Genomic DNA, 27,839 nt, shown 5'->3' with positions numbered 1-27,839 from the left:
AGTTGAGTACATTTTGTGCTGCTCTGGTCATACAGTGATTCAAATACTAAACAAATCTGTGAGATAAATAATTGTGTTTAAAATTATTTGGAGATTCTCTATATACATTTCATCATGGGTAAAGCTGAAAGATTACAGGACACATGTCTGGGGGGTTGCCCACACCCTCTTGTGGTACTTGGAGTAAATGGTCATGTTTGTAAACAGACACAAGGGGAGAGTAATCTGCTATTAAAATCATGAACTAGGCCATATAGTGCAGCAGTGATAAATGCAATCAATGAAGTAGTCAGCAGTAAGGTGGGTCAGTGAGAAACAAATAAATATTTATAAGTAAATATACATGGACAATCTGCTATGGCAATAAAAGTTTGATTTGACTTTAACATCATTTGGAATGTCAGGAACCAGCTGTCCACCTAAGTGGACCCCCACCCCCTTTGTCCAGCTAAATGTCCCCTCCCACCGTCCAGCTAAATGTCCCCTCCCACCGTCCAGCTAAATGTCCCAGGATTCCATCCACTTGAGCCGATGCATGGAGCTGTTTTCCTCACTTGCCATTGGTCCAAACATTCCGTAGGTCAGGGGGTAGAAGAGGTAAAAACTGAAACACAAGTTGACATTTGTAGGCACATGTCATGGACATTGTCATTTAGACTTGGCAGACTTAGAGCATAAGTTGCTTACCTCCACAAGATGAAGGCAGCGTTAGATGTGGCAGACTTAGAGCATAAGTTGCTTACCTCCACAAGATGAAGGCAGCGTTAGATGTGGCAGACTTAGAGCATAAGTTGCTTACCTCCACAAGATGAAGGCAGCGTTAGATGTAGCAGACTTAGAGCATAAGTTGCTTACCTCCACAAGATGTAGCAGACTTAGAGCATAAGTTGCTTACCTCCACAAGATGTAGCAGACTTAGAGCATAAGTTGCTTACCTCCACAAGATGTAGCAGACTTAGAGCATAAGTTGCTTACCTCCACAAGATGTAGCAGACTTAGAGCATAAGTTGCTTACCTCCACAAGATGTAGCAGACTTAGAGCATAAGTTGCTTACCTCCACAAGATGTAGCAGACTTAGAGCATAAGTTGCTTACCTCCAAAAGATGTAGCAGACTTAGAGCATAAGTTGCTTACCTCCACAAGATGAAGCAGACTTAGAGCATAAGTTGCTTACCTCCACAAGATGTAGCAGACTTAGAGCATAAGTTGCTTACCTCCACAAGATGTAGCAGACTTAGAGCATAAGTTGCTTACCTCCACAAGATGTAGCAGACTTAGAGCATAAGTTGCTTACCTCCACAAGATGTAGCAGACTTAGAGCATAAGTTGCTTACCTCCACAAGATGAAGCAGACTTAGAGCATAAGTTGCTTACCTCCACAAGATGTAGCAGACTTAGAGCATAAGTTGCTTACATCCACAAGATGAAGGCAGCGTTAGATGTAGCAGACTTAGAGCATAAGTTGCTTACCTCCACAAGATGAAGGCAGCGTTAGATGTAGCAGACTTAGAGCATAAGTTGCTTACCTCCACAAGATGAAGGCAGCGTTAGATGTAGCAGACTTAGAGCATAAGTTGCTTATCTCCACAAGATGTAGCAGACTTAGAGCATAAGTTGCTTACCTCCACAAGATGTAGCAGACTTAGAGCATAAGTTGCTTACCTCCACAAGATGTAGCAGACTTAGAGCATAAGTTGCTTACCTCCACAAGATGAAGGCAGCGTTAGATGTAGCAGACTTAGAGCATAAGTTGCTTACCTCCACAAGATGTAGCAGACTTAGAGCATAAGTTGCTTACCTCCACAAGATGAAGGCAGCGTTAGATGTAGCAGACTTAGAGCATAAGTTGCTTACCTCCACAAGATGTAGCAGACTTAGAGCATAAGTTGCTTACCTCCACAAGATGTAGCAGACTTAGAGCATAAGTTGCTTACCTCCACAAGATGAAGGCAGCGTTAGATGTAGCAGACTTAGAGCATAAGTTGCTTACCTCCACAAGATGTAGCAGACTTAGAGCATAAGTTGCTTACCTCCACAAGATGAAGGCAGCGTTAGATGTAGCAGACTTAGAGCATAAGTTGCTTACCTCCACAAGATGAAGGCCGCGATGAGGACCAGACACCAATGGAAGATTCTCATGGCCAAGTTGTCAGACACACACACACACAGCAGCGTGATGAGGAAGTCTAGCATCACACCTGGCGCAGGTACAAACAATGGGTTAACCACCTGTCTTGTACATTCTCACACAAAGCACTGACCTCCAAACTTTCTCACACAAAGCACTGACCTCCAAACTTTCTCACACAAAGCACTGACCTCCAAACTTTCTCACACAAAGCACTGACCTCCAAACATGGCACTGTAGAGGAATGCTGGGAAGTAATGATGGAAATACAGGACTCGTGTCATGCCCCAAAAAGGTGCGTAGTGTAGGAACCAGCCAATCAGCAGCCACCAGCAGACTTTTAGTGTACGCTGGCAGTAAACTGGGAAAATAACATACAACAAATTAAACAGATCTATGGGCCCAGCTAACAAACAAATTTCAGCCAACCTACAGCTAAGAAAGTTTACCTTTGAGATTTGGGTTGATGGAGAACTTGCGCTTGACACAGACAGAAAAGGAAACCCAGATGATGATAAACACAGCCTTGACCCCCAGCAGGAACCAGAAGATGACAGGGTTGCCCAGCATGTAGATCCTGTGGTCCTGGCCAGAGAACACCTGACCCTGGGGGGCGAGATGATGGCTCAACAACCTCTTAGACAAGCGTCCCCCACCCATCTCAGAAAGCACCTCCCACCTCCCCCAGACAAGCACCTCCCACCCCTCACAGACACATTAGACAAGCACCTCCCACCCCCTCCCAGAAAGCACCTCCCACCCCTCACAGACAAGCACCTCCCACCCCTCCCATCTCCACAGAAAGCACCTCCCAACCCTCCCATCTCCCCAAGACAAGCACCTCAAACCTCCCCCAGACAACTAGCTCGCACACATGAGAAGAGTACCCTGTAGTCTATAGGCCACTGCCAAGGTCGTGAGGTCATCTCCCCCTCCTTAGGCTTGAGTCCACTGTTGCCCTGGGTCATGACGGCGTGGCTCTCTAGAAACTTCTCCAGGAAACTTGGCGAGTACACCTCAAAACTCACGTTTGGCACTGGGAGACAGAGGAGACCCTGGCATCAGTCATGTCGTACACAACCTGCTTTATGAGGTGCCAGCCGTAATGACCTAACATAAGACTTACACCTGGCACTAACGACCTAACATAAGACTTACACCTAGCACTAAGGACCTAATGTGAGACTTACACCTAGCACTAAGGACCTAATGTGAGACTTACACCTGGCACTAAGGACCTAATGTGAGACTTACACCTGGCACTAACGACCTAACATAAGACTTACACCTGGCATCAATGACCTAATGTGAGACTTACACCTGGCACTAAGGACCTAATGTGAGACTTACACCTGGCACTAAGGACCTAACATAAGACTTACACCTGGCACTAAGGACCTAATGTGAGACTTACACCTGGCACTAACGACCTAATGTGAGACTTACACCTAGCACTAAGGACCTAATGTGAGACTTACACCTGGCACTAACGACCTAATGTGAGACTTACACCTAGCACTAAGGACCTAATGTGAGACTTACACCTGGCACTAACGACCTAATGTGAGACTTACACCTGGCACTAAGGACCTAATGTGAGACTTACACCTGGCATCAATGACCTAATGTGAGACTTACACCTGGCACTAAGGACCTAATGTGAGACTTACACCTGGCACTAACGACCTAACATAAGACTTACACCTGGCACTAAGGACCTAACATAAGACTTACACCTGGCACTTAGGACCTAACATAAGACTTACACCTGGCATCAATGACCTAATGTGAGACTTACACCTGGCACTAAGGACCTAATGTGAGACTTACACCTGGCACTAACGACCTAACATAAGACTTACACCTGGCACTAAGGACCTAATGTGAGACTTACACCTGGCACTAAGGACCTAATGTGAGACTTACACCTGGCACTAACGACCTAATGTGAGACTTACACCTGGCACTAACGACCTAATGTGAGACTTACACCTGGCACTAAGGACCTAACATAAGACTTACACCTGGCACTAAGGACCTAATGTGAGACTTACACCTGGCACTAAGGACCTAATGTGAGACTTACACCTGGCACTAAGGACCTAATGTGAGACTTACACCTGGCACTAAGGACCTAATGTGAGACTTACACCTGGCACTAAGGACCTAACATAAGACTTACACCTGGCACTAAGGACCTAACATAAGACTTACACCTGGCACTAAGGACCTAATGTGAGACTTACACCTGGCACTAACGACCTAATGTGAGACTTACACCTGGCACTAAGGACCTAATGTGAGACTTACACCTGGCACTAACGACCTAACATAAGACTTACACCTGGCACTAAGGACCTAATATGAGACTTACACCTGGCACTAAGGACCTAATGTGAGACTTACACCTGGCACTAAGGACCTAATGTGAGACTTACACCTGGCACTAACGACCTAACATAAGACTTACACCTGGCACTAAGGACCTAACATAAGACTTACACCTGGCACTAAGGACCTAATGTGAGACTTACACCTGGCACTAAGGACCTAATGTGAGACTTACACCTGGCACTAAGGACCTAATGTGAGACTTACACCTGGCACTAACGACCTAATGTGAGACTTACACCTGGCACTAAGGACCTAATGTGAGACTTACACCTGGCACTAAGGACCTAATGTGAGACTTACACCTGGCACTAAGGACCTAATGTGAGACTTACACCTGGCACTAGGGACCTAATGTGAGACTTACACCTGGCACTAAGGACCTAACATAAGACTTACACCTGGCACTAAGGACCTAATGTGAGACTTACACCTGGCACTAAGGACCTAATGTGAGACTTACACCTGGCACTAAGGACCTAATGTGAGACTTACACCTGGCACTAACGACCTAACATAAGACTTACACCTGGCACTAAGGACCTAATGTGAGACTTACACCTGGCACTAAGGACCTAATGTGAGACTTACACCTGGCACTAAGGACCTAATGTGAGACTTACACCTGGCACTAAGGACCTAATGTGAGACTTACACCTGGCACTAACGACCTAATGTGAGACTTACACCTGGCAATAAGGACCTAATGTGAGACTTACACCTGGCACTAACGACCTAACATAAGACTTACACCTGGCACTAAGGACCTAATGTGAGACTTACACCTGGCACTAACGACCTAATGTGAGACTTACACCTGGCACTAAGGACCTAATGTGAGACTTACACCTAGCATCAATGACCTAATGTGAGACTTACACCTGGCACTAACGACCTAATGTGAGACTTACACCTGGCACTAAGGACCTAATGTGAGACTTACACCTAGCACTAACGACCTAATGTGAGACTTACACCTGGCACTAAGGACCTAACATAAGACTTACACCTGGCACTAACGACCTAATGTGAGACTTACACCTGGCACTAACGACCTAATGTGAGACTTACACCTGGCACTAAGGACCTAATGTGAGACTTACACCTAGCACTAACGACCTAATGTGAGACTTACACCTGGCACTAACGACCTAACATAAGACTTACACCTGGCACTAAGGACCTAATGTGAGACTTACACCTGGCACTAACGACCTAATGTGAGACTTACACCTGGCACTAACGACCTAACATAAGACTTACACCTGGCACTAAGGACCTAATGTGAGACTTACACCTAGCACTAAGGACCTAATGTGAGACTTACACCTAGCACTAACGACCTAATGTGAGACTTACACCTGGCACTAAGGACCTAATGTGAGACTTACACCTGGCACTAAGGACCTAATGTGAGACTTACACCTGGCACTAAGGACCTAATGTGAGACTTACACCTGGCACTAACGACCTAACATAAGACTTACACCTGGCACTAAGGACCTAATGTGAGACTTACACCTGGCACTAACGACCTAATGTGAGACTTACACCTGGCACTAAGGACCTAATGTGAGACTTACACCTGGCACTAAGGACCTAATGTGAGACTTACACCTGGCACTAAGGACCTAATGTGAGACTTACACCTGGCACTAAGGACCTAATGTGAGACTTACACCTGGCACTAAGGACCTAATGTGAGACTTACACCTGGCACTAAGGACCTAATGTGAGACTTACACCTGGCACTAAGGACCTAATGTGAGACTTACACCTGGCACTAACGACCTAACATAAGACTTACACCTGGCACTAAGGACCTAACATAAGACTTACACCTGGCACTAAGGACCTAATGTGAGACTTACACCTGGCACTAACGACCTAATGTGAGACTTACACCTGGCACTAAGGACCTAACATAAGACTTACACCTGGCACTAACGACCTAACATAAGACTTACACCTGGCACTAAGGACCTAATGTGAGACTTACACCTGGCACTAACGACCTAATGTGAGACTTACACCTGGCACTAAGGACCTAATGTGAGACTTACACCTGGCACTAAGGACCTAATGTGAGACTTACACCTGGCACTAAGGACCTAACATAAGACTTACACCTGGCACTAACGACCTAATGTGAGACTTACACCTGGCACTAAGGACCTAATGTGAGACTTACACCTGGCACTAAGGACCTAATGTGAGACTTACACCTGGCACTAAGGACCTAATGTGAGACTTACACCTGGCACTAAGGACCTAATGTGAGACTTACACCTGGCACTAAGGACCTAATGTGAGACTTACACCTGGCACTAAGGACCTAATGTGAGACTTACACCTGGCACTAACGACCTAATGTGAGACTTACACCTGGCACTAAGGACCTAATGTGAGACTTACACCTGGCACTAAGGACCTAATGTGAGACTTACACCTGGCACTAGGGACCTAATGTGAGACTTACACCTGGCACTAAGGACCTAATGTGAGACTTACACCTGGCACTAACGACCTAACATAAGACTTACACCTGGCACTAAGGACCTAACATAAGACTTACACCTGGCACTAAGGACCTAATGTGAGACTTACACCTGGCACTAAGGACCTAATGTGAGACTTACACCTGGCACTAAGGACCTAATGTGAGACTTACACCTGGCACTAAGGACCTAATGTGAGACTTACACCTGGCACTAACGACCTAATGTGAGACTTACACCTGGCACTAAGGACCTAACATAAGACTTACACCTGGCACTAAGGACCTAACATAAGACTTACACCTGGCACTAAGGACCTAATGTGAGACTTACACCTGGCACTAAGGACCTAATGTGAGACTTACACCTGGCACTAACGACCTAATGTGAGACTTACACCTGGCACTAAGGACCTAATGTGAGACTTACACCTGGCACTAAGGACCTAATGTGAGACTTACACCTGGCACTAAGGACCTAATGTGAGACTTACACCTGGCACTAACGACCTAATGTGAGACTTACACCTGGCACTAAGGACCTAACATAAGACTTACACCTGGCACTAACGACCTAATGTGAGACTTACACCTGGCACTAAGGACCTAATGTGAGACTTACACCTGGCACTAAGGACCTAATGTGAGACTTACACCTGGCACTAAGGACCTAATGTGAGACTTACACCTGGCACTAACGACCTAACATAAGACTTACACCTGGCACTAAGGACCTAATGTGAGACTTACACCTGGCACTAACGACCTAATGTGAGACTTACACCTAGCATCAATGACCTAATGTGAGACTTACACCTGGCACTAACGACCTAATGTGAGACTTACACCTGGCACTAAGGACCTAATGTGAGACTTACACCTAGCACTAACGACCTAATGTGAGACTTACACCTGGCACTAAGGACCTAACATAAGACTTACACCTGGCACTAACGACCTAATGTGAGACTTACACCTGGCACTAACGACCTAATGTGAGACTTACACCTGGCACTAAGGACCTAATGTGAGACTTACACCTAGCACTAACGACCTAATGTGAGACTTACACCTGGCACTAACGACCTAACATAAGACTTACACCTGGCACTAAGGACCTAATGTGAGACTTACACCTGGCACTAACGACCTAATGTGAGACTTACACCTGGCACTAACGACCTAACATAAGACTTACACCTGGCACTAAGGACCTAATGTGAGACTTACACCTAGCACTAAGGACCTAATGTGAGACTTACACCTAGCACTAACGACCTAATGTGAGACTTACACCTGGCACTAAGGACCTAATGTGAGACTTACACCTGGCACTAAGGACCTAATGTGAGACTTACACCTGGCACTAAGGACCTAATGTGAGACTTACACCTGGCACTAAGGACCTAATGTGAGACTTACACCTGGCACTAAGGACCTAACATAAGACTTACACCTGGCACTAAGGACCTAATGTGAGACTTACACCTGGCACTAACGACCTAATGTGAGACTTACACCTGGCACTAACGACCTAACATAAGACTTACACCTGGCACTAAGGACCTAATGTGAGACTTACACCTAGCACTAAGGACCTAATGTGAGACTTACACCTGGCACTTAGGACCTAATGTGAGACTTACACCTAGCACTAAGGACCTAACATAAGACTTACACCTGGCACTAAGGACCTAATGTGAGACTTACACCTGGCACTAACGACCTAATGTGAGACTTACACCTAGCACTAAGGACCTAATGTGAGACTTACACCTAGCACTAAGGACCTAATGTGAGACTTACACCTGGCACTAAGGACCTAATGTGAGACTTACACCTGGCACTAAGGACCTAATGTGAGACTTACACCTGGCACTAATGACCTAACATAAGACTTACACCTGGCACTAAGGACCTAATGTGAGACTTACACCTGGCACTAAGGACCTAATGTGAGACTTACACCTGGCACTAAGGACCTAATGTGAGACTTACACCTGGCACTAAGGACCTAATGTGAGACTTACACCTGGCACTAAGGACCTAATGTGAGACTTACACCTGGCACTAAGGACCTAATGTGAGACTTACACCTGGCACTAAGGACCTAATGTGAGACTTACACCTGGCACTAAGGACCTAACATAAGACTTACACCTGGCACTAAGGACCTAATGTGAGACTTACACCTGGCACTAAGGACCTAATGTGAGACTACACCTGGCACTAACGACCTAACATAAGACTTACACCTGGCACTAAGGACCTAATGTGAGACTTACACCTGGCACTAAGGACCTAATGTGAGACTTACACCTGGCACTAAGGACCTAATGTGAGACTTACACCTGGCACTAAGGACCTAATGTGAGACTTACACCTGGCACTAACGACCTAACATAAGACTTACACCTGGCACTAAGGACCTAATGTGAGACTTACACCTGGCACTAAGGACCTAATGTGAGACTTACACCTGGCACTAAGGACCTAATGTGAGACTTACACCTGGCACTAAGGACCTAATGTGAGACTTACACCTGGCACTAAGGACCTAACATAAGACTTACACCTGGCACTAACGACCTAATGTGAGACTTACACCTGGCACTAAGGACCTAATGTGAGACTTACACCTGGCACTAACGACCTAATGTGAGACTTACACCTGGCACTAAGGACCTAATGTGAGACTTACACCTGGCACTAACGACCTAATGTGAGACTTACACCTGGCACTAACGACCTAATGTGAGACTTACACCTGGCACTAAGGACCTAATGTGAGACTTACACCTGGCACTAAGGACCTAATGTGAGACTTACACCTGGCACTAACGACCTAATGTGAGACTTACACCTGGCAATAAGGACCTAATGTGAGACTTACACCTGGCACTAACGACCTAACATAAGACTTACACCTAGCACTAACGACCTAACATAAGACTTACACCTGGCACTAACGACCTAACATAAGACTTACACCTGGCACTAAGGACCTAATGTGAGACTTACACCTGGCACTAAGGACCTAATGTGAGACTTACACCTGGCACTAAGGACCTAATGTGAGACTTACACCTGGCACTAAGGACCTAATGTGAGACTTACACCTGGCACTAACGACCTAATGTGAGACTTACACCTGGCAATAAGGACCTAATGTGAGACTTACACCTGGCACTAACGACCTAACATAAGACTTACACCTAGCACTAACGACCTAACATAAGACTTACACCTGGCACTAACGACCTAACATAAGACTTACACCTGGCACTAAGGACCTAATGTGAGACTTACACCTGGCACTAAGGACCTAATGTGAGACTTACACCTGGCACTAAGGACCTAATGTGAGACTTACACCTGGCACTAACGACCTAATGTGAGACTTACACCTGGCACTAAGGACCTAATGTGAGACTTACACCTGGCACTAGGGACCTAATGTGAGACTTACACCTGGCACTAAGGACCTAATGTGAGACTTACACCTGGCACTAACGACCTAATGTGAGACTTACACCTGGCACTAAGGACCTAATGTGAGACTTACACCTGGCACTAAGGACCTAATGTGAGACTACACCTGGCACTAACGACCTAATGTGAGACTTACACCTGGCACTAACGACCTAATGTGAGAATTACACCTGGCACTAAGGACCTAATGTGAGACTTACACCTGGCACTAACGACCTAATGTGAGACTTACACCTGGCACTAACGACCTAATGTGAGACTTACACCTGGCACTAAGGACCTAATGTGAGACTTACACCTGGCACTAACGACCTAATGTGAGACTTACACCTGGCACTAAGGACCTAATGTGAGACTTACACCTGGCACTAAGGACCTAATGTGAGACTTACACCTGGCACTAAGGACCTAATGTGAGACTTACACCTGGCACTAACGACCTAATGTGAGACTTACACCTGGCACTAAGGACCTAATGTGAGACTTACACCTGGCACTAAGGACCTAATGTGAGACTTACACCTGGCACTAAGGACCTAACATAAGACTTACACCTGGCACTAAGGACCTAACATAAGACTTACACCTGGCACTAAGGACCTAATGTGAGACACCTGGCACTAAGGACCTAATGTGAGACTTACACCTGGCACTAACGACCTAATGTGAGACTTACACCTGGCACTAAGGACCTAACATAAGACTTACACCTGGCACTAAGGACCTAACATAAGACTTACACCTGGCACTAAGGACCTAATGTGAGACTTACACCTGGCACTAAGGACCTAACATAAGACTTACACCTGGCACTAAGGACCTAATGTGAGACTTACACCTGGCACTAAGGACCTAATGTGAGACTTACACCTGGCACTAAGGACCTAATGTGAGACTTACACCTGGCACTAAGGACCTAATGTGAGACTTACACCTGGCACTAAGGACCTAATGTGAGACTTACACCTGGCACTAACGACCTAACATAAGACTTACACCTGGCACTAAGGACCTAATGTGAGACTTACACCTAGCACTAAGGACCTAATGTGAGGCTTACACCTGGCACTAACGACCTAACATAAGACTTACACCTGGCACTAAGGACCTAATGTGAGACTTACACCTGGCACTAACGACCTAACATAAGACTTACACCTGGCACTAAGGACCTAATGTGAGACTTACACCTGGCACTAAGGACCTAATGTGAGACTTACACCTAGCACTAACGACCTAATGTGAGACTTACACCTGGCACTAAGGACCTAACATAAGACTTACACCTGGCACTAACGACCTAACATAAGACTTACACCTGGCACTAAGGACCTAATGTGAGAGTTACACCTGGCACTAAGGACCTAATGAGAGACTTACACCTGACCTTAAGGACCTAATGTGAGACTTACACCTGGCACTAAGGACCTAACATAAGACTTACACCTGGCACTAACGACCTAATGTGAGACTTACACCTGGCACTAACGACCTAATGTGAGACTTACACCTGGCACTAAGGACCTAACATAAGACTTACACCTGGCACTAAGGACCTAATGAGAGACTTACACCTGGCACTAACGACCTAACATAAGACTTACACCTGGCACTAACAACCTAATGTGAGACTTACACCTGGCACTAACGACCTAACATAAGACTTACACCTGGCACTAAGGACCTAATGTGAGACTTACACCTGGCACTAAGGACCTAATGTGAGACTTACACCTGGCACTAACGACCTAATGTGAGACTTACACCTGGCACTAAGGACCTAACATAAGACTTACACCTGGCACTAACGACCTAATGTGAGACTTACACCTGGCACTAACGACCTAACATAAGACTTACACCTGGCACTAAGGACCTAATGTGAGACTTACACCTGGCACTAACGACCTAATGTGAGACTTACACCTGGCACTAAGGACCTAATGTGAGACTTACACCTGGCACTAAGGACCTAATGTGAGACTTACACCTGGCACTAACGACCTAACATAAGACTTACACCTGGCACTAACGACCTAATGTGAGACTTACACCTGGCACTAACGACCTAACATAAGACTTACACCTGGCACTAAGGACCTAATGTGAGACTTACACCTGGCACTAACGACCTAATGTGAGACTTACACCTGGCACTAAGGACCTAATGTGAGACTTACACCTGGCACTAACGACCTAATGTGAGACTTACACCTGGCACTAAGGACCTAATGTGAGACTTACACCTGGCACTAAGGACCTAATGTGAGACTTACACCTGGCACTAAGGACCTAACATAAGACTTACACCTGGCACTAAGGACCTAATGTGAGACTTACACCTGGCACTAAGGACCTAATGTGAGACTTACACCTGGCACTAAGGACCTAATGTGAGACTTACACCTGGCACTAAGGACCTAATGTGAGACTTACACCTGGCACTAACGACCTAATGTGAGACTTACACCTGGCACTAACGACCTAATGTGAGACTTACACCTGGCACTAAGGACCTAATGTGAGACTTACACCTGGCACTAACGACCTAATGTGAGACTTACACCTGGCACTAAGGACCTAATGTGAGACTTACACCTGGCACTAAGGACCTAATGTGAGACTTACACCTGGCACTAAGGACCTAATGTGAGACTTACACCTGGCACTAAGGACCTAATGTGAGACTTACACCTGGCACTAACGACCTAATGTGAGACTTACACCTGGCACTAAGGACCTAATGTGAGACTTACACCTGGCACTAAGGACCTAATGTGAGACTTACACCTGGCACTAAGGACCTAATGTGAGACTTACACCTGGCACTAACGACCTAACATAAGACTTACACCTGGCACTAAGGACCTAACATAAGACTTACACCTGGCACTAAGGACCTAATGTGAGACTTACACCTGGCACTAACGACCTAATGTGAGACTTACACCTGGCACTAAGGACCTAATGTGAGACTTACACCTGGCACTAACGACCTAATGTGAGACTTACACCTGGCACTAACGACCTAATGTGAGACTTACACCTGGCACTAACGACCTAACATAAGACTTACACCTGGCACTAAGGACCTAATGTGAGACTTACACCTGGCACTAAGGACCTAATGTGAGACTTACACCTGGCACTAACGACCTAATGTGAGACTTACACCTGGCACTAAGGACCTAATGTGAGACTTACACCTGGCACTAACGACCTAACATAAGACTTACACCTGGCACTAAGGACCTAATGTGAGACTTACACCTGGCACTAACGACCTAATGTGAGACTTACACCTGGCACTAACGACCTAATGTGAGACTTACACCTAGCACTAACGACCTAATGTGAGACTTACACCTGGCACTAACGACCTAACATAAGACTTACACCTGGCACTAAGGACCTAATGTGAGACTTACACCTGGCACTAACGACCTAATGTGAGACTTACACCTGGCACTAACGACCTAATGTGAGACTTACACCTGGCACTAAGGACCTAATGTGAGACTTACACCTAGCACTAACGACCTAATGTGAGACTTACACCTGGCACTAACGACCTAACATAAGACTTACACCTGGCACTAAGGACCTAATGTGAGACTTACACCTGGCACTAAGGACCTAATGTGAGACTTACACCTAGCACTAACGACCTAACATAAGACTTACACCTGGCACTAAGGACCTAATGTGAGACTTACACCTGGCACTAAGGACCTAATGTGAGACTTACACCTGGCACTAAGGACCTAATGTGAGACTTACACCTGGCACTAAGGACCTAATGTGAGACTTACACCTGGCACTAACGACCTAACATAAGACTTACACCTGGCACTAAGGACCTAATGTGAGACTTACACCTGGCACTAACGACCTAACATAAGACTTACACCTGGCACTAACGACCTAATGTGAGACTTACACCTGGCACTAACGACCTAATGTGAGACTTACACCTGGCACTAAGGACCTAATGTGAGACTTACACCTGGCACTAACGACCTAATGTGAGACTTACACCTGGCACTAACGACCTAACATAAGACTTACACCTGGCACTAAGGACCTAATGTGAGACTTACACCTGGCACTAAGGACCTAATGTGAGACTTACACCTGGCACTAACGACCTAATGTGAGACTTACACCTGGCACTAACGACCTAACATAAGACTTACACCTGGCACTAAGGACCTAATGTGAGACTTACACCTGGCACTAAGGACCTAATGTGAGACTTACACCTGGCACTAAGGACCTAACATAAGACTTACACCTGGCACTAAGGACCTAATGTGAGACTTACACCTGGCACTAAGGACCTAATGTGAGACTTACACCTGGCACTAACGACCTAATGTGAGACTAACACCTGGCACTAAGGACCTAATGTGAGACTTACACCTGGCACTAAGGACCTAATGTGAGACTTACACCTGGCACTAAGGACCTAATGTGAGACTTACACCTGGCACTAAGGACCTAACATAAGACTTACACCTGGCACTAACGACCTAATGTGAGACTTACACCTGGCACTAAGGACCTAATGTGAGACTTACACCTGGCACTAAGGACCTAATGTGAGACTTACACCTGGCACTAACGACCTAACATAATACTTACACCTGGCACTAAGGACCTAATGTGAGACTTACACCTGGCACTAACGACCTAATGTGAGACTTACACCTGGCACTAAGGACCTAATGTGAGACTTACACCTGGCACTAAGGACCTAATGTGAGACTTACACCTGGCACTAAGGACCTAATGTGAGACTTACACCTGGCACTAAGGACCTAATGTGAGACTTACACCTGGCACTAAGGACCTAATGTGAGACTTACACCTGGCACTAACGACCTAATGTGAGACTTACACCTGGCACTAACGACCTAATGTGAGACTTACACCTGGCACTAAGGACCTAATGTGAGACTTACACCTGGCACTAAGGACCTAATGTGAGACTTACACCTGGCACTAACGACCTAATGTGAGACTTACACCTGGCACTAACGACCTAATGTGAGACTTACACCTGGCACTAAGGACCTAATGTGAGACTTACACCTGGCACTAACGACCTAACATAAGACTTACACCTGGCACTAAGGACCTAATGTGAGACTTACACCTGGCACTTAGGACCTAATGTGAGACTTACACCTGGCACTAAGGACCTAATGTGAGACTTACACCTGGCACTAACGACCTAATGTGAGACTTACACCTGGCATCAATGACCTCCTCAACACTCCATACAGATGTTGTATCCCTCAGGTTAGGTTGACATGTTGCTTCCAGCTGCTCCCAACCCCTGGGATTACAGACAGGAATTATGGGACACAATACCACACTATCCAACCACACCATCCAGCCACACTACCACACCATCCAGCCACCACCACACCATCCAGCCACCAAACCACACCATCCAGCCAAACCATCCAGCCACACCAAACCATGCAGCCACACCAAACCACCCAGCCACCAAACCACACCATCCAGCCACACTACCACACCATCCAGCAACACCACCACACCATCCAGCCACCAAACCAAACCACACCATCCAGCCAAACCATCCAGCCACACCAAACCATGCAGCCACACCAAACCACCCAGCCACCAAACCACACCATCCAGCCACACTACCACACCATCCAGCAACACCACCACACCATCCAGCCACCAAACCAAACCACACCATCCAGCCAAACCATCCAGCCACACCAAACCATGCAGCCACACCAAACCACCCAGCCACCAAACCACACCATCCAGCAACACCACCACACCACCCAGCCACACCAAACCACCCAGCCACCAAACCACACCATCCAGCAACACCACCACACCACCCAGCCACACCAAACCACCCAGCCACACCAAATCACCCAGCCACACCAAACCACACCACCCAGCCACACCAAACCACACCATTCAACCAAACCACCCAGCCACACCAAACCACCCAGCCACACTACCACACCACCCAGCCACACCAAACCACCCAGCCACACCAAACCACCCAGCCACACCACACCACCACACCACCCAGCCACACCACACCACCCAGCCACACCAAACCACCCAGCCACACCACACCACCCAGCCACACTACCACACCATCTAACCACCCAGCCACACCACACCACCCAGCCACACCAAACCACGCAGCCACACCAAACCACACAGCAACACCACACCACCCAGCCACACCAAACCACGCAGCCACACCAAACCACCCAGCCACACCACCAAACCACACAGCAACACCACACCACCCAGCCACACCAAACCACCCAACCACACCAAACCACCCAGCCACACCAAACCACCCAGCCACACCAAACCACCCAGCCACACCACCAAACCACACAGCAACACCACACCACCCAGCCACACCAAACCACCCAGCCACACCAAACCACCCAGCCACACCACCAAACCACACAGCAACACCACACCACCCAGCCACACCAAACCACCCAGCCACACCAAACCACCCAGCCACACCAAACCACCCAACCACACTGTGTACTGACCATTTAGGAAGTTTTTTGTCATGGGAGTGCAGTAAACATTTGACATGGTAGTGGATGAACTTGATCTTTGACCTCACCGTTTGAATTCTCTCCCCTGGACTGGACCCTTCAACCTCCAGCAACCAAATATCATTAGCATCACCAGTTCCATTCTAGCCAATAGAAAAAATATGGCCCTTAAACATGAAGATTGAACACCACCCTCCCCCACACAAATAAAATCTGACACCCCCATGACCCTAGAAACCAGATGAGAGGACCAAACTTACCTGCCCATACCCAGACACCTGGTAGTACCAGATGAGGGGACCAAACTTACCTGCCCATACCCAGACACCTGGTAGTACCAGATGAGAGGACCAAACTTACCTGCCCATACCCAGACACCTGGTAGTACCAGATGAGAGGACCAAACTTACCTGCCCATACCCAGACACCTGGTAGTACCAGATGAGAGGACCAAACTTACCTGCCCATACCCAGACACCTGGTAGTACCAGATGAGAGGACCAAACTTACCTGCCCATACCCAGACACCTGGTAGTGCCAGATGAGAGGACCAAACTTACCTGCCCATACCCAGACACCTGGTAGTGCCAGATGAGGTGACCAAACTTACCTGCCCATACCCAGACACCTGGTAGTACCAGATGAGAGGACCAAACTTACCTGCCCATACCCAGACACCTGGTAGTACCAGATGAGAGGACCAAACTTACCTGCCCATACCCAGACACCTGGTAGTGCCAGATGAGAGGACCAAACTTACCTGCCCATACCCAGACACCTGGTAGTGCCAGATGAGGTGACCAAACTTACCTGCCCATACCCAGACACCTGGTAGTGATGTTTGCTGAGTGGTGCTGGCTCCCTGTGGCTGTGTAAGTTACGTCGGGTTCTAGAAATACATTAAGTCTAGTATAAATAGACTGCCTGCAGTATTTTATATCAGAAAGCTGTCTCATGTCTATATATATATATATATATATATATATATATATATATATATATATATATATATATATATATATATATATATATATATATATATATATATATATATATATATATATATATATATATATATATATATATATATGTGGTTTGGGTGGGCAATGCCAGGTTTATGATGATTACTAAACACACAGGTAATGGTCTTTAACAGAAAGGTTTTTCACAGAAGCCAGAGCAGGGCCTGGCCGGGACGGCTAGTAGATATATATATATATATATATATATATATATAAAATGGAAATATGTGGGTTTTTGTATCCTTTATGCATGACTATGCCTTTCATCCAATCACAATGAAACTTTGGGGAGTTGATGACAATACTACCAGGGAGGTTTCTTGCAAAAAAAAATATTCAATTTTGGCCCCTGATGGCCACAAAATATTGAATACTAAGAGGAATCAACCAAGCTTAGATTATTTTGGAAAACATATCAACTTGGTTGTTTCCTTTTGTTCATAAAAATTCTATAACAAAACCTGGGATGGGCCTAACATTCTAAAAATAATCTATATATATAATTCTCTTCTGGGAGCCGTTAGAAAACAAGCTGCAAGCGCCTCCTTGCAGTCCGCCCTCTCTCTCTCTCTCTATTACTATCACTACCACCCCCACCCCACCCCCACATTGTCTGGTGAGCAGTGTTCACTCTAAATGTTTACAAAGCTAAATGTTTACAAATCATAGAGCCGTAGAGCAGGGTTTCTATTAGGGGCAGATAATTTAGTTCGATTTTAAACTTACAGGAGGTAACTAAGAAATAACTAAGAGGAGGCTGCTTTCACGGGGGGGGGGGTTTAGTGTTTTAAAGCAAATATTTTCAGTGGCAGCATTGGTACTGTCGAATTCACAAATTATGAATTACTGAAAAGTAAAAAATAAAACAACTAAATAGCGGCTTATGATACGCTGCGGGTCGGCTCGTGATTTGTAATACCTTAAGTATAAATCGTCACAAAAGCTACATTTCTAAAAATAGCAATTGGTAATCAAACTATGCATATAAAATGAAAGTATGTTTGGGAAGTTCTATATAAAACTTGAGCAGCATGTTGTAAAAAAGACACATGGCACATGTCTATGCAACTTACGCAACATGTTCCAGACGAACCAAGTCCCCAGTGTGAATGTAGAGCAGCTCTTGGGGTGGGTCCCTGTCTGCTGGCTTTATCCTCCATTTGTTGTTCTCATCTTTGTGGCTGTACGTGGTCACCTGGTACAGCAAGCATACAACATATGGTACAGCAAGCATACAACATATGGTACAGCAAGCATACAACATGTGGTACAGCAAGCATACAACATGTGGTACAGCAAGCATACAACATATGGTGCCACATGGATGCTCAACTAACAAAGTTTGGGTCAAGCTATAAAAGGTCAACAAAGTTTGGGTCAAGCTATAAAAGGTCAACAAAGTTTGGGTCAAGCTATAAAAGGTCAACAAAGTTTGGGTCAAGCTATAAAAGGTCAACAAAGTTTGGGTCAAGCTATAAAAGGTCAACAAAGTTTGGGTCAAGCTATAAAAGGTCAACAAAGTTTGGGTCAAGCTATAAAAGGTCAACAAAGTTTGGGTCAAGCTATAAAAGGTCAACTAACAAAGTTTGGGTCAAGCTATAAAAGGTCAACTAACAAAGTTTGGGTCAAGCTATAAAAGGTCAACAAAGTTTGGGTCAAGCTATAAAAGGTCAACAAAGTTTGGGTCAAGCTATAAAAGGTCAACAAAGTTTGGGTCAAGCTATAAAAGGTCAACAAAGTTTGGGTCAAGCTATAAAAGGTCAACAAAGTTTGGGTCAAGCTATAAAAGGTCAACTAACAAAGTTTGGGTCAAGCTATAAAAGGTCAACAAAGTTTGGGTCAAGCTATAAAAGGTCAACTAACAAAGTTTGGGTCAAGCTATAAAAGGTCAACAAAGTTTGGGTCAAGCTATAAAAGGTCAACAAAGTTTGGGTCAAGCTATAAAAGGTCAACTAACAAAGTTTGGGTCAAGCTATAAAAGGTCAACTAACAAAGTTTGGGTCAAGCTATAAAAGGTCAACAAAGTTTGGGTCAAGCTATAAAAGGTCAACAAAGTTTGGGACAAGCTATAAAAGGTCAACAAAGTTTGGGTCAAGCTATAAAAGGTCAACAAAGTTTGGGTCAAGATATAAAAGGTCAAAAAAGTTTGGGACAAGCTATAAAAGGTCAACAAAGTTTGGGTCAAGCTATAAAAGGTCAACTAACAAAGTTTGGGTCAAGCTATAAAAGGTCAACAAAGTTTGGGTCAAGCTATAAAAGGTCAACAAAGTTTGGGTCAAGCTATAAAAGGTCAACAAAGTTTGGGACAAGCTATAAAAGGTCAACAAAGTTTGGGTCAAGCTGTAAAAGGTCAACAAAGTTTGGGTCAAGCTATAAAAGGTCAACAAAGTTTGGGACAAGCTATAAAAGGTCAACAAAGTTTGGGACAAGCTATAAAAGGTCAACAAAGTTTGGGACAAGCTATAAAAGGTCAACAAAGTTTGGGTCAAGCTATAAAAGGTCAACTAACAAAGTTTGGGTCAAGCTATAAAAGGTCAACAAAGTTTGGGTCAAGCTATAAAAGGTCAACAAAGTTTGGGTCAAGCTATAAAAGGTCAACTAACAAAGTTTGGGTCAAGCTATAAAAGGTCAACAAAGTTTGGGTCAAGCTATAAAAGGTCAACTAACAAAGTTTGGGTCAAGCTATAAAAGGTCAACAAAGTTTGGGTCAAGCTATAAAAGGTCAACAAAGTTTGGGTCAAGCTATAAAAGGTCAACAAAGTTTGGGTCAAGCTATAAAAGGTCAACTAACAAAGTTTGGGTCAAGCTATAAAAGGTCAACAAGTTTGGGTCAAGCTATAAAAGGTCAACAAAGTTTGGGTCAAGCTATAAAAGGTCAACAAAGTTTGGGTCAAGCTATAAAAGGTCAACAAAGTTTGGGTCAAGCTATAAAAGGTCAACAAAGTTTGGGTCAAGCTATAAAAGGTCAACTAACAAAGTTTGGGTCAAGCTATAAAAGGTCAACAAAGTTTGGGTCAAGCTATAAAAGGTCAACAAAGTTTGGGTCAAGCTATAAAAGATGCACCTGTTGCTGCTTAGGTGGGTGCTCCTCTGGGTACAGGTGAGGGTGGGAGTGCAGGTAAGCCCCACCTGTCCGTCTCTGTTTTAAGGTGATCTCACTGCCATAGGCCACATCTGGGGACACAAGACAAGAATCTATCACACAAGTCAGGTAAGCTGTCACTGACATGCTGACACTGACATGCTGACACTGTGACATGCTGACACTGACTTACACTGTGACATGCTGACACTGACATGCTGACACTGTGACATGCTGACACTGACACTGTGACATGCTGACACTGACATGCTGACACTGTGACATGCTGACACTGACACTGTGACATGCTGACACTGACATGCTGACACTGACTTACACCATGACATGCTGACACTGACATGATGACACTGACTTGCTGACACTGACACTGTGACATGCTGACACTGACTTACACTGTGACATGCTGACACTGACTTACACTGGCATGCTGACACTGACATGCTGACTTACACTGTGGCATGCTGACACTGACTTACACTGTGACTTGCTGACACTGACATGCTGACACTGACATACTGACACTGACATGCTGACACTGACATGCTGACACTGACTTACACTGGCATGCTGACACTGACTTGCTGACACTGACATGCTGACACTGACTTACACTGACATACTGACACTGACATGCTGACACTGACTTACACTGACATACTGACACTGACATGCTGACACTGACTTACACTGTGACATGCTGACACTGACATGCTGACACTGACTTACACTGACATACTGACATGCTGACACTGACTTACACTGACATACTGACACTGACTTGCTGACACTGACTTACACTGTTGCATGCTGACACTGACATGCTGACACTGACATACATGCTGACACTGACTTACACTGTGGCATGCTGACACTGACATGATGACACTGACATGCTGACACTGACTTACACTGTGGCATGCTGACATTATACAGCCTGTTTCCAATGAGCTGAGACTGAAAGCCTGAACTGAAGAACCCGTCTCCATTTCCGCTGGAGGAGAGAAATTTTAAAATTGATTTTCTGATTGTAAAGTCATATTTAAACAGCTAGAGACTAATGAAGCAGACTGACCTGTGGTCAAGCACACGGAAGTGTAGAGCAAAGAATAAACTGTAGACCACAAGAGGTAAGATGATAAGGCCAATAACTCTTGCAATGACGTGGTGACACAGAGTTACCTGCAAGCAAAAGTCCCATCAGTTCAACTTTCAGCCAAACCACTGCTAGATTCAGGACGTTGGCATTGGTTGGACTCTAGTTTTTTAGATTCAGGACGTTGGCATTGGTTGGACTCTAGTTTTTTAGATTCAGGACGTTGGAATTGGTTGGACTCTAGTTTTTTATGCTACTTACTACACACTATTCTGTAGTTTTTTATGCTACTTACCACACACTAGTCGGACTCGACGCTGTATGTAGTTAGTGATACAGAAAATATTACTTTCATATTTATCCAACCTGGTGTCTGTAATTTAATTAGCAATGGCTAATGAACTTGCTGCAGACAAGATTGAACGAACCAATCAGACGCCAGACTCACCATGCTGATGGAGAGGTCAGACAACAGGCCCCAGAGTTCTGTTGCTGTGGTGTAACCTACCAGCACAATCACAAACAGACCAACAAACTTTACCCTGCAAGATACAAACATTTGCTTGACACAAACAGACCAACAAACTTAATCTTGTAAAGCATCTATTTTATAAAATAAAAAATTGAAATACAACATTTGTAAAAGATAAAATATATATCAAACTGTAGGGCCACAACTTACCCTATAGCACAGGCTAGACAAACTCCAGTCACACACATCCATAGCCACCACAGTAGCGTGAAAGGGCTGAAAATATACAGAGCTAAAACATGGGGTTAAAATATACAGAGCTAAAACATGTGGTTAAAATATACAGAGCTAAAACATGGGTCTGAAGATATACAGAGCTAAAACATGGGGTTAAAATATACAGAGCTAAAACATGGGGTTAAAATATACAGAGCTAAAACATGGGTCTGAAGATATACAGAGCTAAAACATGGGGTTAAAATATACAGAGCTAAAACATGGGGTTAAAATATACAGAGCTAAAACATGGGGTTAAAATATACAGAGCTAAAAGTGTGTAGTCACTTACCTGGATTTATACGTCAAAAACATGAGACAAGAGTATGTGGCTGACATGATGAAGAACATAAGGATGGGGTCAAGCAGGATATGTCTGGACAAGGTCAGCGTGCCAGTATCTGGGTCAAAGGTCAGGTTTTAAAAGTCAACAAAACACAACATACAACATACAAGAGACTGGAGATTAGATAACGAATGACATACAACAGATGAGGTACAACAGATGAGGTACAACAGATGAGGTACAACAGATGAGATACAACAGATATAGCAACTAAAAGCTAACAAACGTGCTCACACAAAGCTACCTACCAAAGAGAATGAGGGCTGCAGCAAATATTGAGGCAGGGATGGAGTGAGTCAGGAGCCAGACACTTTGGTAGGACAGTGGCACCAGCAGGGCTCCCATCACAGCACAGAACTGTCAACACCACAGCATAGGCATCAACAACAGGGCACTAGGCCAAGAACATTTTAAACCCGGTAAGCCCACACTCTTATTTCTAAACCAATGTAAGCCCCCAGTGAGACCCATGTAGGCCCCCAGTGTGACCCATGTAGGCCCCCACATATGCCCACTATTGGTCCCCATACTCACCATCCTCATGCCCACATACTGTGTGTCCATGTATTGGTCCCCATACTCACCATCCTCATGCCCACATACTGTGTGTCCATGTATTGGTCCCCATACTCACCATCCTCATGCCCACATACTGTGTGTCCATGTATTGGTCCCCATACTCACCATCCTCATGCCCACATACTGTGTGTCCATGTATTGGTCCCCATACTCACCATCCTCATGCCCACATACTGTGTGTCCATGTATTGGTCCCCATACTCACCATCCTCATGCCCACATACTGTGTGCCCATGTATTGGTCCCCATACTCACCATCCTCATGCCCACATACTGTGTGTCCATGTATTGGTCCCCATACTCACCATCCTCATGCCCACATACTGTGTGTCCATGTATTGGTCCCCATACTCACCATCCTCATGCCCACATACTGTGTGTCCATGTATTGGTCCCCATACTCACCATCCTCATGCCCACATACTGTGTCCATGTATTGGTCCCCATACTCACCATCCTCATGCCCACATACTGTGTGTCCATGTATTGGTCCCCATACTCACCATCCTCATGCCCACATACTGTGTGTCCATGTATTGGTCCCCATACTCACCATCCTCATGCCCACATACTGTGTGCCCATGTATTGGTCCCCATACTCACCATCCTCATGCCCACATACTGTGTGTCCATGTATTGGTCCCCATACTCACCATCCTCATGCCCACATACTGTGTGTCCATGTATTGGTCCCCATACTCACCATCCTCATGCCCACATACTGTGTGTCCAGGTATTGGTCCCCATACTCACCATCCTCATGCCCACATACTGTGTGTCCATGTATTGGTCCCCAGGCTTGTTAAAGGGAAAGCTGCCATCATAACCCGTCAGGACACCAGCTAGACCAATCAGCATCTGAGGTGACAAGGTGGGGGTGTTAGCTCCACACACCACACATACAAGGTGGGGTTTTAGCTCCACACAACACACATACAATAGTGTGGTGTTAGCTCCACACACACATGGTGTGGTGTAAGCTCCACACACACATAATGTGGTGTTAGCTCCACACACACATGGTGTGGTGTTAGCTCCACACACACATGGTGTGGTGTAAGCTCCACACACACATGGTGTGGTGTTAGCTCCACACACACATGGTGTGGTGTTAGCAAGGTTTGAGACAAGAATGGTGAGTGCTACAACAAACACTTAGACAGCTGAAAGAGACATTTAAAAAACCGCCCGTGGATGTAGAACAAAGCAAGGTTTGAGACAACCTACCTAGAACAAAGCAAGGTTTGAGACAACCTACCTAGAACAAAGCAAGGTTTGAGACAACCTACCTAGAACAAAGCAAGGTTTGAGACAACCTACCTAGAACAAAGCAAGGTTTGAGACAACCTACCTAGAACAAAGCAAGGTTTGAGACAACCTACCTAGAACAAAGCAAGGTTTGAGACAACCTACCTAGAACAAAGCAAGGTTTGAGACAACCTACCTAGAACAAAGCAAGGTTTGAGACAACATACCTTGCCGAGTGGTGGATGCACATCAAAGAAGAATGTTCTGTTGATGTACCAGCTCCCCATCTTGCCAAAGTGGGTTTCATCCCAGCTGTAACATGAGTGGTAAGGTTGACAATACTCAATAATGGAATGAGAAGGACAGATTTTTAAAATACATTGAACAAACCAGACCTACCATATATGGGCAGGGGTTTCAATGTTATAGACTCTTGTCAAGAGGGAGAGTGAGGTCAGCACCAGCCAGCACAGGTAGTAGGCTTTTGTCTCTTTCCTTCTCTCATCTTGCTCCCACAAGATCTCGGAGGAACTCTGGCAATCACTAAGGTCACGCCTGTCATCAGGCTTTGACCCAAAATATCCCCGGTCACATGGTTTAGCTCCTTTGGATGTGTGGCTTTGGGTGATATTCCTATGCCGGATGTTTGACAGTTTTAAATCAGCTTGCATTTTCATACAACTTTTCATACAACGACGTGTGGAAAACTGATTCACAGATGATGAGTCTGTGACATCACTTGCCAGAATTTTAACAAAAGATGTATTAGGTGAAGTGGATGATGATTCTGCAGCTAGCCTCTAATTGGACATAGCCTTGAATGACTTTAGCCTCTAATTGGACATAGCCTTGAATGACTTTCCCTTTAGGCAGTATGGAAGTGATTGACATGCCAGCTGTCATCACATGACAACATTACATTCTGACAATAGTGAATAAATTGAAATACAAAAGTTAGGTATATTTCCTTAGCCATATCACAATAATTTACATTAAAAGTAGGCCTAAATTTTGTTATATTTTTATCCATAAATAAAATTATCAGTTAGCTTTATGTTGCTTAATCTAAATTACAAATAGACCTAGTGATTTAGTTTTAGTATAGACCTAAAATTAAGTTACAAGTAGCCTAAGAGATTGTGTACATACAAAGCTATGTAGAATTTTACTATAAGTCATCAGTTTAACGTTTTACGTTGGCTGGTAGCCTATAGCTAATTTAATTATTTTGGGCAGAGGGTGGAGTTGAGCTAGTACTTAAGGTAGATTCGAGATGTACTAACTAGACCTTGCTACTATTAAAATGAGTAGACTCATTAGGAAATTAAGAATGTATTGTTTCTACAAGATTTTTTTTATTTCACTTAACTTGCTTCCTCTGTATGTCATACGGGTGAGAACTGACAAGCAAAATGTTCACCACTTTTAACAAACCAAATTTTTTTTAAAACTATTAAAACTCTGCATGTGGGTCAAGAATTAATTTTAAATTCCTATAGGCCAGTATGTCTCAGTATGAGTATAGTGTATTTTTTCTCACTTAAACTTAATCTAAAATTTACTCAATTTTCAATTTAAACATGATCACTGAATATTAGACATAATTTATAATATTATTTAATCAATTAGGCACTAAAATATATTAATTAGGTTTCAGTTGTGTTTAAAATAAAATACGCTCAACTGGAGGTGAACGTGAAGCGGGTAATAAAATACGCTAAAATGGAGTTTTACTAGATCTAACTTAGTAACTTTTACCCCCTAACTGGCCTAACAAGTTAAAACACTACTAACAGTACTATGTCTAGTACTAGTAGTACTAACTGTAACTAGATCTAACTATTTACTATTTAACAGTAACTTTACCGTAACACTCATTGACCATTGACTCAAAATTAAACAATATTAAATAAAATAATAAGGCCCCAGATCTATAATTTTCTAAATTGGGTAAGTATTTAAGAGGAAAGTTTAAACCTTTTGGGGTTTAGATCAACTTAATATAAAATAAATCTAGATCTAGATAATCTAGATCTAGATCTAAATTCTAAAACCAAGAGTCTAGATTGAGATTCTAGATCTAGTGAATCTAGTGTCTAGCAAATAACAAATAAAGGCAAATTTCAACGAGTACTTTCCCTTACAATGGAATAAATCTAAAAAAATTATTTTTATCAAGCTACGGAACAATTTGTTTTTACAATTACACTAATAATAATATAATAATAATAGATATAGATTCTAGTTAGCCTAGAAGTATATTTCTAGATCTAAATCCAGATTCTATCTAATCTAGAGTATTTTAGAGGTTAGGCCTAGATTCTACTTACTGAAATGAGTAGAGAGTGGCCTGGTATTTATGGCCTTTCTGCAGATTAATCATCCTTGTTAATACATGTATAGGCCAGCATAGACCTAAGTAATTAAATATTATGCCAAAATTATTTTCTTACAATAGATTCTCAATAGAATATTATTCATTAAAGTTTGTTGTTATAAAATATTACAACAAGCCACAAGCAGCCTAAACCTAAAACTATCCTTAAGTCCGTTTAGGGTTAGTAAAAGTAAAACACTAAAACTTTTAAAATAATAAACTAGGAAAAGCTA

The 27,839-nt window shown here is 44.2% G+C and overlaps 1 protein-coding gene across 4 annotated transcripts; it reads right to left on the bottom strand.

The window, feature by feature from the left end:
• LOC131941226 (protein O-mannosyl-transferase 2) lies at positions 1-27,627 on the bottom strand. Of its 4 annotated transcripts, none has more exons than XM_059300310.1 (20): positions 27,560-27,627; positions 25,629-26,151; positions 25,457-25,541; positions 24,735-24,839; positions 23,651-23,759; positions 23,349-23,457; positions 22,991-23,056; positions 22,757-22,850; positions 22,288-22,394; positions 22,124-22,206; positions 21,177-21,286; positions 19,186-19,307; positions 17,901-17,979; positions 17,082-17,233; positions 15,762-15,850; positions 3,017-3,165; positions 2,579-2,735; positions 2,350-2,490; positions 2,088-2,199; positions 1-604 (listed from the first exon to the last, which is right to left on the bottom strand). In XM_059300310.1, the coding sequence occupies exons 2-20, from the start codon at positions 25,916-25,918 to the stop codon at positions 499-501; spliced, it is 2,265 nt and encodes a 754-aa protein (XP_059156293.1). In that variant the 5' UTR covers positions 25,919-26,151; positions 27,560-27,627; the 3' UTR covers positions 1-498. The 4 variants fall into 4 exon arrangements, with proteins under 4 accessions (XP_059156293.1, XP_059156292.1, XP_059156294.1 ...); XM_059300309.1 differs by lacking the exon at positions 27,560-27,627 and adding an exon at positions 27,207-27,359; XM_059300311.1 differs by lacking the exon at positions 27,560-27,627 and adding an exon at positions 27,096-27,136.
• Positions 27,628-27,839: the final 212 nt, after the last annotated feature.

Source organism: Physella acuta, unplaced genomic scaffold (assembly GCF_028476545.2).
Source record: "Physella acuta isolate Inbredline_101_S28 unplaced genomic scaffold, ASM2847654v3 ptg000353l, whole genome shotgun sequence".
Taxonomy (NCBI): Eukaryota; Metazoa; Mollusca; class Gastropoda; family Physidae; genus Physella; species Physella acuta.
This window is presented reverse-complemented; position numbering and strand designations above follow the sequence as displayed.